This window comes from Brienomyrus brachyistius, unplaced genomic scaffold, assembly GCF_023856365.1.
Source record: "Brienomyrus brachyistius isolate T26 unplaced genomic scaffold, BBRACH_0.4 scaffold38, whole genome shotgun sequence".
Lineage (NCBI taxonomy): Eukaryota > Metazoa > Chordata > Actinopteri > Osteoglossiformes > Mormyridae > Brienomyrus > Brienomyrus brachyistius.
This window is the reverse complement of record NW_026042313.1, coordinates 227,177-239,595: the sequence shown is the minus strand read 5'-3', so window position 1 is coordinate 239,595 and position 12,419 is coordinate 227,177. Positions and strand designations below refer to the sequence as shown.

Here is a 12,419-nt window from a genome sequence, read left to right as displayed (position 1 = left end):
AATGAAAAAGGGCATTTCATCCACAAAATGCATTTTGTCAAAGAAACAAGTTCATTGCGTGCAGGAAATGCACTTTGTGAGTGAAAGAAATGCATTTAGTAGAGGGGCGTAGTACCTTCCAATAACCAGGAGGTGGAGAGCCAACTTTGATTTTGGTAATCCCAATTGACTTTGGCACATATAGGAAAATATAATTTTCAAAATAACATGAGTCTTATGCAATTTACCCAAGTAATACAAGCTCTTTAGGTGACACACAAAGAATCAATTCCCATCAACATAGTGTCAGAACACATATACTCAGTGACCAAACAATTAAGCAGAACAGACTGAGTGGTGAAAATGAAATCTGCATGAGATTGTCTAGTGTGTTCTTGGTATGAATGTGGCCATAATCATACAAGAAAAAAACTGAATCCATGCCTGAATGCTTGAAACACAAAAGAACTTTATTGAAACAGGAGTGGACAGGGAGCTGGGGGAGGCACTCAGGTGTGGGGCGTCACTGCACTTGCTGAGTACAGCCTGCCTACAGGTCCCTGTGTAGAAAAATAGAGGTTTTCAGTTAACATGGCATTCACTAGAGTTCAAGGACGACTACACTAATATTCAATATACCCCAGCTTTATCCATGCAAATCACCAAGACAAGCTTAAGCTACAGAATGGTAACAGAGATGGAACAGGACAAGGATTCACTATTGTGAACAGCATATCTTTACCTCAACCACTTTGACCAACTGGACCAGGTCAATTTGTTCATTGGTCTGTTGACATCCTCTAGAACACGGAGTGACTCCACAGGCTGGGGGATCTCAAGTCCACTCTGCTCGGCATCCTCCCGTAAAGGCTCAACTGCGAGAAAGCATGGATTTGCCAAGTCATGCATCTGAGCCTGAGGAACTGAGAGATGATCTACTAGTAGGATTTATGTCGATGGAATTTACCTCTGGATCGCTTTTTTCGTATCAGGCGCATGAAACGGTTGAAAATCTTTTTGAATGGGTTGACTGCTTTATGCTTTGGTGGTGTATTGCAGCTACTAGCTGGCAGTGTCTTTGGAGTGAAGCCCTAGGGTATTAGTTTAATATGCATCAGTTAAGCAAACCAATTCCATACATCCATCCATGCATCCATCCATCTTTTGTTACTGTAATTTTAAAGGAAGGGTAAGTACCAGTGACCTCAGCAGACCAGCTAATCATCCACATCCCACCAGTTTGCAAGTGGACCAACCTTTGTGAAGAACTTGTGGCGACGGACATTCGATAGTGACGGGCGATCCCGTGGGTCGATTCTAAATATCTTGCCCATCAGTTTCCCAGCTTCAATAGAGAGATTCTGCGGTAGAATAAATTTGGCTTCCTTTATATTCTTGAGCATCTCCCAGTAATCGTCATCGTAGAATGCGATTTCCCCAACCAGAAGCTGGTACCTGTAGTAAGAAAGGCAGCAAAGGTGTTTGAGGTCTTTCACATTTGACATAAAAATGCTGTGCTTCCAAAAGAGCAATTCCTTTCAGCTGTGTGCCAGTATTCATTTTTCTTTTCTCTTTCAAGAAGAAAAAAAAAACATATTTATGTATGTTAGACACGTGTCTTCTTAAAATGTTAGACAGATTTTATTAGCCATGCTGATCTTTGGCCGGGAGGGGGGTTGACAGGGTATACGTACATGACACAGCCCAGTGCCCAGACGTCCGCTTCCGTTCCATGGCCCTCTCGTTTCCACACTTCTGGAGCCATGTAGACGGGAGTACCACACACTTCTCTACAACACACACAAATGGAAAACGTTAAGCGCACATGTGCTTTAGCTTGCTGTATAAACAAATTTGAAAGCTTAGCCAGGAATTCTGCAAAAAACACCTACTTCTCCCTCGGCTCCAGCTTGACCGCCAGTCCGAAATCCCCAATTTTCAGTTCCATTTGGTCATTGATAAATAAATTTTCTGAAAGACAAACAAATTTGCATAAAGGATAGACTCAAATACTTTGCCAAACTGCAGACTTTACCAAATTGATAAATTAACACTACACAGAAATCCAGACGACCTACACTCGCAATGCCATGTGAAATGCCAGCATTATTATACAGAAAATTGAGTAAAGCGTGAGTGCATGTACACATACCCAACTTGATGTCCCTGTGGACGTAACCTTGCCGGTGGATGTATGTTAACCCTGAAATCAGCTGGTTAATGTAGTATCGCACTTCGGGCTCAGTCAAAGTCCCCCGAGCTTTTAAAATGTCACCGAGTGTCTGGGCAGGGAGAAACAGGGGCAGCCTGATCTATCACAAAGTCTTTGCCTTAGTAAGACGTCTACAAAAGTCAGGGACTCACCTGCCCACTGCACAACTCCATGAAAATATACATGAATTTGTCATCTTCGAAAGAGTGGGAGAACCCCACCACATTCTTGTGCCGCAGTGTTTTTAAAATCTGTACTTCTTCACAGACCTGAGTGAAATGTCAAACACACCATCTCATAAAGTAAAAGGGAAATGCAGATAAACTGAAAAGAGGGATGACATCAAGCACAATCCATACCACATACCTCCTCCACTCCCCAGGAATATAGCCGGATGACCTTAACAGCATAGGTGTCGCCAGTTTCAAGATCGGTCATCTTATAGCATTTGCCACAAGCGCCCTAAAAAACATGTCCTCAATATGTTAACAATAAAGAACATTTCTGACTGACCCTGTTCAAGCATCTCCTCTCTGCAGAAAAATATCAACTGCGATCACTTTCTACAACATTGTGGTGCACACCTGTCCCAAAAGCTCATCCCTGCCGTAGGACCTTAATGTCTTGGGATCTACCAGAATCTCAGGCACTTCCGATGCCATCTGAGCGCGGGAAGGTTCACTGACAGACATGATTTCACCAGAAGAGAAGCGCGATCCGTAACTAACCCGTGGAATACTCGAAATGGGTAGTGAGCGCTCGCGTTCTAAATTACGTGTACACTGCGTCATCAGTCTTAGAACGCGGCCAAGGCAGCCACGCGATTGGAACTTGTTAGATGGATTACGTCACCACATTGAAAATTACATGGATGGAAAAAGAAGTGAACTTGCTAAGACAATGCAACTAAACACGGATAAAAACTTTTATTACAATCAACTTTATTGAAGAAAAAAAATGTGTACACCAAACATTCAGTTTCGGTAATGCAGTAACACATGCTCGGGAGTAAAGCCTTAGAGCAGAGGCTAGGCGGACTGCGGTCCGGGTCCGTACCCAGAAGCTGTCCCATACGGAGCTGGACCGATAGTCAAAACAAAAGGTTATGATTTAGAACCTGACTGGGCGCTTTTATTTTGTCGGCGCAGCTTTTATAGTCTTTTCGGTAGCGGTTTAGCACTAGAACCGCCGTTTCCCACGCCAACGAACGTTAACTGCCAAGCAAGACGCAACTCGCCGTATGCAGCCCTGTCTTTGCGCTAATGTGCCATTAGTGTTAATAGCACCAGCGAAGCTACTGGTGTTCCTTGTTCCTAACAGAGTGGCTTTTCTGTCCTGAAATCGTAAAGCTTTCAAACACAGCATGTATTATATAACATGTTGTTTATTGGTGATTTCATGCTCGTCGAAGTTTCCGCTTTTTAACAACTGTATAAAGTAATGTTATTTATTATATAAATCAACTCAGGTGAAACAAATGTACGTTTCCAGGGTCGCCGAACCTCGTGTATCTGGCGTGAGACTCACGCTTTCAGACTCACGCAGGAAATCTTACCGCAAATCTATATTATTTCATTGAACCAAAAATGTTATGCATGCATGCATGCATAAATAGTTAGACATTTTGATCTTCTGAACCTTTGCTTCAAGAATTTTCTCTAACTGGATGTCTTTACATTTTAGTTGAATACCCCTGCCAAAGGCAGTTGGCTTAATACAATTTTAGTTTTTCTTTTTTTTCTTAGAATAGTAAACGGAAGATCGTACACGCTCTTGCTGCAAGGTGCTGCAGCCTAACGCATCGAAACAAACTATATTACACTAAAGATCGCACTATTCTGCGCGGTCGTGCTGTTAATATAGGCTATTGTACATTCTAAGCAATTGCCCAGGAAACAAAAAAAAACTGACCTTTTGTATGAAAGCAAACGTCCAACAACCGCTTTCTTTACTTCCGTCCCTCTTCCCTCTCTTTATTCCCTTTTCGTTTTTGAAATCCCGACTTGTGTCGCACACTGTTCACGTGTAGCATATATCTAGCCAGATAGCTAACGTACTTTGTAAGTAGGTAAAGTCTAAGCTGCTCCAACATTCGGGCTTGGTGAAGTAGGTTGATATCTTGTCTTCCTGAAGAAAGACGCCGATTTTCACCACGCAGGAGGGCTACATTGAGATCAGTCCCACTTTCAGCTGTTTACATTTATTTACATCCATGCACATTGTTGTAACGGAATGTAAAGTGCGGCACCTGACAGACAGGTGAAATGCGCACCAGAAACGATAGGTAAAAACTCATTTTATACACGTGGATAGGACAAGGTTACCTAAACTACGCTCCTTTGGAAACCATATATAAATTATCTCTATGGTATATATATGGGAATGATCTCAGTGTAGGAGACCCTCTTACGTGGTGAAAATCGGTTTAGTCCAGATTCGGGGCCTTTCTTCAGGAAGACAAGATATGAACCTAGTTCATTAAGCCCGAATGTTGCAGCAGCAAACTTAACGGCTTAGACATTACTTATACAGTACGATATGCTTGTTAGCTAGCGGGCTAGATATTTGCCACACGTGAACAATGTCCGCCCCAATTCGGGATTTCAAAAACGAAAAGGGAATAAAGAGAAGGAAGAAGGGCGGAAGTAAATAAAGCGGTTGTTGGCCGTTTACTTAAAATTCTTGAAGCAAAGGTTCAGAAGATCAAAATGTCTAACTATTTAATGTGGTATATTTTAGTAGCCTATTAGTTGTATAAACATTGCATGTAACCGATATCTGACTTTTTCAGGTATCTAATCGTGTAATTACATTTTTGACGTATAACATTTTTGGTTTATAATGAAATAATATAGATTTGCGGTAAGATTTCCTGCGTGAGTCTGAAAGCGTGAGTCTCACGCCAGATACACGAGGTTCGGCGACCCTGGAAACGTACATTTGTTTCACCTGAGTTGATTTATATAATAAATAACATTACTTTATACAGTTGTTAAAAAGCGGAAACTTCGACGAGCATGAAATCACCAATAAACAACATGTTATATAATACATGCTGTGTTTGAAAGCTTTACGATTTCAGGACAGAAAAGCCACTCTGTTAGGAACAAGGAACACCAGTAGCTTCGCTGGTGCTATTAACACTAATGGCACATTAGCGCAAAGACAGGGCTGCATACGGCGAGTTGCGTCTTGCTTGGCAGTTAACGTTCGTTGGCGTGGGAAACGGCGGTTCTAGTGCTAAACCGCTACCGAAAAGACTATAAAAGCTGCGCCGACAAAATAAAAGCGCCCAGTCAGGTTCTAAATCATAACCTTTTGTTTTGACTATCGGTCCAGCTCCGTATGGGACAGCTTCTGGGTACGGACCCGGACCGCGGTCCGCCTGGCCTCTGCTCTAAGGCTTTACTCCCGAGCATGTGTTATTGCATTACCGAAACTGAATGTTTGGTGTACACATTTTTTTTCTTCAATAAAGTTGATTGTAATAAAAGTTTTTATCCGTGTTTAGTTGCATTGTCTTAGCAAGTTCACTTCTTTTTCCGTCCATGTAATTTTCAATGTGGTGACGTAATCCATCTAACAAGTTCGAATCGCGTGGCTGCCTTGGCTGCGTTCTAAGACTGATGACGCAGTGTACACGTAATTTAGAACGCGAGCGCTCACTACCCATTTCGAGTATTCCACGGGTTAGTTACGGATCGCGCTTCTCTTCTGGTGAAATCATGTCTGTCAGTGAACCTTCCCGCGCTCAGATGGCATCGGAAGTGCCTGAGATTCTGGTAGATCCCAAGACATTAAGGTCCTACGGCAGGGATGAGCTTTTGGGACAGGTGTGCACCACAATGTTGTAGAAAGTGATCGCAGTTGATATTTTTCTGCAGAGAGGAGATGCTTGAACAGGGTCAGTCAGAAATGTTCTTTATTGTTAACATATTGAGGACATGTTTTTTAGGGCGCTTGTGGCAAATGCTATAAGATGACCGATCTTGAAACTGGCGACACCTATGCTGTTAAGGTCATCCGGCTATATTCCTGGGGAGTGGAGGAGGTATGTGGTATGGATTGTGCTTGATGTCATCCCTCTTTTCAGTTTATCTGCATTTCCCTTTTACTTTATGAGATGGTGTGTTTGACATTTCACTCAGGTCTGTGAAGAAGTACAGATTTTAAAAACACTGCGGCACAAGAATGTGGTGGGGTTCTCCCACTCTTTCGAAGATGACAAATTCATGTATATTTTCATGGAGTTGTGCAGTGGGCAGGTGAGTCCCTGACTTTTGTAGACGTCTTACTAAGGCAAAGACTTTGTGATAGATCAGGCTGCCCCTGTTTCTCCCTGCCCAGACACTCGGTGACATTTTAAAAGCTCGGGGGACTTTGACTGAGCCCGAAGTGCGATACTACATTAACCAGCTGATTTCAGGGTTAACATACATCCACCGGCAAGGTTACGTCCACAGGGACATCAAGTTGGGTATGTGTACATGCACTCACGCTTTACTCAATTTTCTGTATAATAATGCTGGCATTTCACATGGCATTGCGAGTGTAGGTCGTCTGGATTTCTGTGTAGTGTTAATTTATCAATTTGGTAAAGTCTGCAGTTTGGCAAAGTATTTGAGTCTATCCTTAATGCAAATTTGTTTGTCTTTCAGAAAATTTATTTATCAATGACCAAATGGAACTGAAAATTGGGGATTTCGGACTGGCGGTCAAGCTGAAGCCGAGGGAGAAGTAGGTGTTTTTTGCAGAATTCCTGGCTAAGCTTTCAAATTTGTTTATACAGCAAGCTAAAGCACATGTGCGCTTAACGTTTTCCATTTGTGTGTGTTGTAGAGAAGTGTGTGGTACTCCCGTCTACATGGCTCCAGAAGTGTGGAAACGAGAGGGCCATGGAACGGAAGCGGACGTCTGGGCACTGGGCTGTGTCATGTACGTATACCCTGTCAACCCCCCTCCCGGCCAAAGATCAGCATGGCTAATAAAATCTGTCTAACATTTTAAGAAGACACGTGTCTAACATACATAAATATGTTTTTTTTTTCTTCTTGAAAGTGAAAAGAAAAATGAATACTGGCACACAGCTGAAAGGAATTGCTCTTTTGGAAGCACAGCATTTTTATGTCAAATGTGAAAGACCTCAAACACCTTTGCTGCCTTTCTTACTACAGGTACCAGCTTCTGGTTGGGGAAATCGCATTCTACGATGACAATTACTGGGAGATGCTCAAGAATATAAAGGAAGCCAAATTTATTCTACCGCAGAATCTCTCTATTGAAGCTGGGAAACTGATGGGCAAGATATTTAGAATCGACCCACGGGATCGCCCGTCACTATCGAATGTCCGTCGCCACAAGTTCTTCACAAAGGTTGGTCCACTTGCAAACTGGTGGGATGTGGATGATTAGCTGGTCTGCTGAGGTCACTGGTACTTACCCTTCCTTTAAAATTACAGTAACAAAAGATGGATGGATGCATGGATGGATGTATGGAATTGGTTTGCTTAACTGATGCATATTAAACTAATACCCTAGGGCTTCACTCCAAAGACACTGCCAGCTAGTAGCTGCAATACACCACCAAAGCATAAATCAGTCAACCCATTCAAAAAGATTTTCAACCGTTTCATGCGCCTGATACGAAAAAAGCGATCCAGAGGTAAATTCCATCGACATAAATCCTACTAGTAGATCATCTCTCAGTTCCTCAGGCTCAGATGCATGACTTGGCAAATCCATGCTTTCTCGCAGTTGAGCCTTTACGGGAGGATGCCGAGCAGAGTGGACTTGAGATCCCCCAGCCTGTGGAGTCACTCCGTGTTCTAGAGGATGTCAACAGACCAATGAACAAATTGACCTGGTCCAGTTGGTCAAAGTGGTTGAGGTAAAGATATGCTGTTCACAATAGTGAATCCTTGTCCTGTTCCATCTCTGTTACCATTCTGTAGCTTAAGCTTGTCTTGGTGATTTGCATGGATAAAGCTGGGGTATATTGAATATTAGTGTAGTCGTCCTTGAACTCTAGTGAATGCCATGTTAACTGAAAACCTCTATTTTTCTGCACAGGGACCTGTAGGCAGGCTGTACTCAGCAAGTGCAGTGACGCCCCACACCTGAGTGCCTCCCCCAGCTCCCTGTCCACTCCTGTTTCAATAAAGTTCTTTTGTGTTTCAAGCATTCAGGCATGGATTCAGTTTTTTTCTTGTATGATTATGGCCACATTCATACCAAGAACACACTAGACAATCTCATGCAGATTTCATTTTCACCACTCAGTCTGTTCTGCTTAATTGTTTGGTCACTGAGTATATGTGTTCTGACACTATGTTGATGGGAATTGATTCTTTGTGTGTCACCTAAAGAGCTTGTATTACTTGGGTAAATTGCATAAGACTCATGTTATTTTGAAAATTATATTTTCCTATATGTGCCAAAGTCAATTGGGATTACCAAAATCAAAGTTGGCTCTCCACCTCCTGGTTATTGGAAGGTACTACGCCCCTCTACTAAATGCATTTCTTTCACTCACAAAGTGCATTTCCTGCACGCAATGAACTTGTTTCTTTGACAAAATGCATTTTGTGGATGAAATGCCCTTTTTCATTCACGAAAGCAGATATATTCAACCTTCTGAACATGATATGCTAGGTGCTAATATCAGTTCTGTGTACAAAATGAAACATTCCTGTTGATTTCGGGGCACCAAAGACAGTAATGTATTTATGCTTCTGTGGACAAAATGTAACTGTAGTATGTCTTTCTCTGGACAAAATTCAAGGCATTACTTGATTTTGTCATTGAATAATGCATTTTGTCACACAGTATGTATTTTGTGTCCGAAAATGAGCGCTTGACAGGAGCTGGAAGACTACTTTCGTATGTACAGGACAACTAACAACGGAAAATCCTACATGTACCTACGTGTTACTGATAGTTGTCCTTTACTTATGTTGTAGAAATTATTTTGGGCTGGAAAGTAAAGAAAGAATGATGGGTGGGTGGGGGGTTGCAGTTTTAACTCTTATTGGGACTGTAAGATGTAAAGTAATGAATGAATATTCATTCATTCATGCGACTGTAAGATAATGAATATCTAAAAATAGAAAAAATACAGAATTTCATAAACTTTCTCAATGACTTTGTTTTTAATCAATAAGAAATAAAATAACAAGAATAACATATAAATAAATAAATAAATAAATATGACATTCAATAACAATAAGTAAGTAAATAAATAAGTAATCGCAACAACAATCTAACAAATAGAAATTATGTTATAGTAATTAGGAAGTCCACATTTTAAAATATTGTCATTGAGCAATCAGTTGGAAGGACAACATGGAGGGAAGGGAACAGATAGTCTGCTTGGCATGCTGTTCGTGTTTGAGTTTATCAGTGATTAGCTATTAACCTTTCACCGCATAGTAATGGTGCATTCCAATCAGATGTTGGCCTTGATGCGTACTGGCTCGTGATTGGTTGGCTATTTTGAGGTAACTTTGTTTTTACTCAGATGACACCCTTAGCGATCGGTCTTACTCTCTTGATAGACTAACGTGGTGTCTACAATGTCTAATAAAAGCTGCCCCGAACCATAGTAACCAGTTCACTCTACAGGCAAAGTTTATTCATTTACTCCTTCACAGCCAGTTAAAATAAGAACAATTAGATAAACAGGAACATATGCTGAGCATATGAAGTTCTTTGTACGGAGTGCTGAGACACTGTGGGAGGCCATTCGCTAATCATCTCTCTCAGACAAGCTCAGCGCAGTCAGTCTGATATTAGACTCGCTAGTCTCTCATATTACACAATTCTTAAGTTTTCTGAAATACTGGATCTTCTAACCACACTCAAAATACAGTTTAACTGTTCTTTCTTAAACTTTCTTAAAGAACGTAAAATGTAGCTTTACTGCTTACATTTACATTTCCAGCAAACATTTTAATTGATGCAAATGAGAGTAAATGGTGAATCAGTTTATTTGCTATCTAGCCACATTAAATGCATTTGCTGCCCAACCGTTCATCAGTATGTGACCACTGCCATCTGGCTTTAAAGAGTAAGTCTACTGTAATACTATCATTACAGTAGTATTATTAGTATTATCAGCTTATTGTGAAAATGAGATGCGGGAAAAATGTCTCAAATGCAGATCAGTTACGGTGATCGGGAGCTTACTAATGAAAATGAGAAGACCAAAGGGTTTGAACAAGAGATGGTGGTGGGGCTGTGATGGACCCCTCCTGATGTTACATTTATACATGAATATGCACTGCATCTCATTATTATACAGTTTGTTACATTTATACATGAACATGCACTGCATCACATTATTGTGCAGTTTGTTACATTTATACATGAACATGCACTGCATCACATTATTATACAGTTTGTTACATTTATACATGAACATGCACTGCATCACATTATTATACAGTTTGTTACATTTAAACATTTATACATGAACATGCACTGCATCATATACAGTTTGTTACATTTATACATGAACATGCACTACATCACATTATGCAGTTTGTTACATTTCTGCTTAGCCTTTTCTTTATACAGATGTTAATGCTACTTATTGCAGCCTCTTTAAAAGAAATGAAAAAAAAAAGCTTTAAAAATTGCTATACTGTATATAGGACTGTGCAAAATTCTTAAGCAACAAAAGAAAATTCTTTTTTATTTCATTTATCTGGGCTGTCAGAAAAAAAAAACATGATTTAACATAAGAACTAAGGTTGTGCACCATTCAGAACTGATTCGCGAATGGCCCCTGTCACGATCACGGCGTAGCGGTTGCGAGCAGGACGGCGGTAAGCGGCGATCGTGTGGGCAGGCGTGAAAGGAGCAGGCAGACAGGTCGAGATCGGGGTAAACTCGGGGTTTAATTAGGGAATCGGGAGCAGGGAACATCAAACCACACAAGATCCACAACAAACTACAATGACGGACACGGGGAACAGGTAAGATCAGCACTTAAATAGGACGGGACTAATCAAAGTAATCGGACACAGCAGGAGATGATCAGGGAAGCACACGTGGGTAATCAGGGGGCATGGCACACACGAGGAGCGTATGAGCCGGGCATGACACTTATTTTCTACAAAGCAAGTTCAATGCAAGCATAACCTGCAGAAGCAAGACAAAGCATGGCGGGGAAAACATATTATTGTACTGTACAATTACTTTAAATTTAGGAATAAAAAAATACGACCAAAAATGTTTTAGTTTGCCAAGTAATCAAAATTCAGAGTAAACTAATACATGGTAACACGCATGCAAAAGATCAACGGCAGAACAGGTGCTCTGAACCCAGTCTGGATTAAAACGGAATTAACCATCTCTCTCAACATAATATTGGGATCATTTATTCTCTTCAGAGGCCTCTATAGAACTGTGCATCCATCTCCTCACTCATGTTTAGACAGACGTATCCTAAGGCACCAGGGCAGACCTGTGTTACTGTGACATCTGGTTCCTTCATTGGCTCTGTATATTTTTCTAGAAATAACTAAATGGCTGTTTTGTGGAAATTTCCAGCCAGAGACTTGGTTCTTATATGACGAGAAAATTTTATTTTTACTTAGACTAAGAAGCTATAGAATATCAGCTCTGCATGCGATCTCTCCTTTACTGTTGAAGCACCTCAGTCACCGGTTGACATTTTCACAATGGATGGTCTTCAGATTTGCATGAGTTGAAGTACATAAGGAGTCTAACCGAAATATATAAAGCTATATTCAAACAGGACAAGGAGGCAGCACAGATGACAAGAGACAGCACCGACCAGGGGGAGCCAGTCATCTCCCCAGCAGACCGAGTACACCTCCGCGTGTTAAATCACAGGGGATTCAGGGTGAAATGGCAAGAGATGCAGCTCAACACACAGGAATGTTTGGATTGGTGGTATGATATGTGGGGAGGTTGGCAGCAAGCTGTTATGAAAGGGCTTTTCTTAGGAGCTGTGATTAATCTGACTCTGATACTAATCTTCTGCTGTGTAGATCCTTTAGTCGTCACCCTAGTGAGCAGAGCTCTGTCTCAACATGTGACAACAGCTGCCATGTCAAAGGTGGTGGGAGGACCATCTGAAACGACGAGATCCTGGATCCAACACAGAAAAGGAAAAGACATCGCTGACAATGCCCTGCCTGCAAAATTGCAACATGAAGGAACTGCAGGGATTGACTGCCTAATTTCGAATTAGAATTTAGCA

The 12,419-nt window shown here is 41.3% G+C and overlaps 2 protein-coding genes across 3 annotated transcripts; one reads left to right on the top strand and one right to left on the bottom strand.

Annotated features, from left to right (window-relative positions):
• Positions 1 to 458: 458 nt before the first annotated feature.
• Positions 459 to 5,291, bottom strand: LOC125722346 (serine/threonine-protein kinase PLK3-like). Of its 2 annotated transcripts, none has more exons than XM_048998497.1 (10): positions 4,103 to 5,291; positions 2,558 to 2,653; positions 2,344 to 2,460; positions 2,132 to 2,261; positions 1,872 to 1,950; positions 1,674 to 1,769; positions 1,236 to 1,434; positions 947 to 1,070; positions 722 to 854; positions 459 to 539 (listed from the first exon to the last, which is right to left on the bottom strand). In XM_048998497.1, the coding sequence occupies exons 2-10, from the start codon at positions 2,627 to 2,629 to the stop codon at positions 530 to 532; spliced, it is 960 nt and encodes a 319-aa protein (XP_048854454.1). In that variant the 5' UTR covers positions 2,630 to 2,653; positions 4,103 to 5,291; the 3' UTR covers positions 459 to 529. The 2 variants fall into 2 exon arrangements, with proteins under 2 accessions (XP_048854454.1, XP_048854453.1); XM_048998496.1 differs by lacking the exon at positions 4,103 to 5,291 and adding an exon at positions 2,776 to 2,973.
• Positions 5,292 to 5,869: 578 nt separating this feature from the next.
• LOC125722351 (serine/threonine-protein kinase PLK3-like) lies at positions 5,870 to 8,371 on the top strand. Its single transcript, XM_048998503.1, has 10 exons — positions 5,870 to 6,024; positions 6,147 to 6,242; positions 6,340 to 6,456; positions 6,539 to 6,668; positions 6,850 to 6,928; positions 7,031 to 7,126; positions 7,460 to 7,564; positions 7,730 to 7,853; positions 7,946 to 8,078; positions 8,261 to 8,371. Exons 1-7 carry the CDS (start codon positions 5,917 to 5,919, stop codon positions 7,485 to 7,487), a joined length of 654 nt encoding a protein of 217 aa, XP_048854460.1. The 5' UTR covers positions 5,870 to 5,916; the 3' UTR covers positions 7,488 to 7,564; positions 7,730 to 7,853; positions 7,946 to 8,078; positions 8,261 to 8,371.
• Positions 8,372 to 12,419: the final 4,048 nt, after the last annotated feature.

Coding starts and splice junctions, on each gene's coding strand:
- LOC125722346 (XM_048998496.1), bottom strand. CDS start 2,883: ATGTCTGTCAGTGAACCTTCCCGCGCTCAGATGGCATCGGAAGTGCCT. Junction 2,654..2,775: donor GGGATGAGCTTTTGGGACAG/GTGTGCACCACA, acceptor CATGTTTTTTAG/GGCGCTTGTGGCAAATGCTA. Junction 1,071..1,235: donor GCCACAAGTTCTTCACAAAG/GTTGGTCCACTT, acceptor CTAATACCCTAG/GGCTTCACTCCAAAGACACT.
- LOC125722351 (XM_048998503.1), top strand. CDS start 5,917: ATGTCTGTCAGTGAACCTTCCCGCGCTCAGATGGCATCGGAAGTGCCT. Junction 6,025..6,146: donor GGGATGAGCTTTTGGGACAG/GTGTGCACCACA, acceptor CATGTTTTTTAG/GGCGCTTGTGGCAAATGCTA. Junction 6,929..7,030: donor AAGCTGAAGCCGAGGGAGAA/GTAGGTGTTTTT, acceptor TGTGTGTTGTAG/AGAAGTGTGTGGTACTCCCG.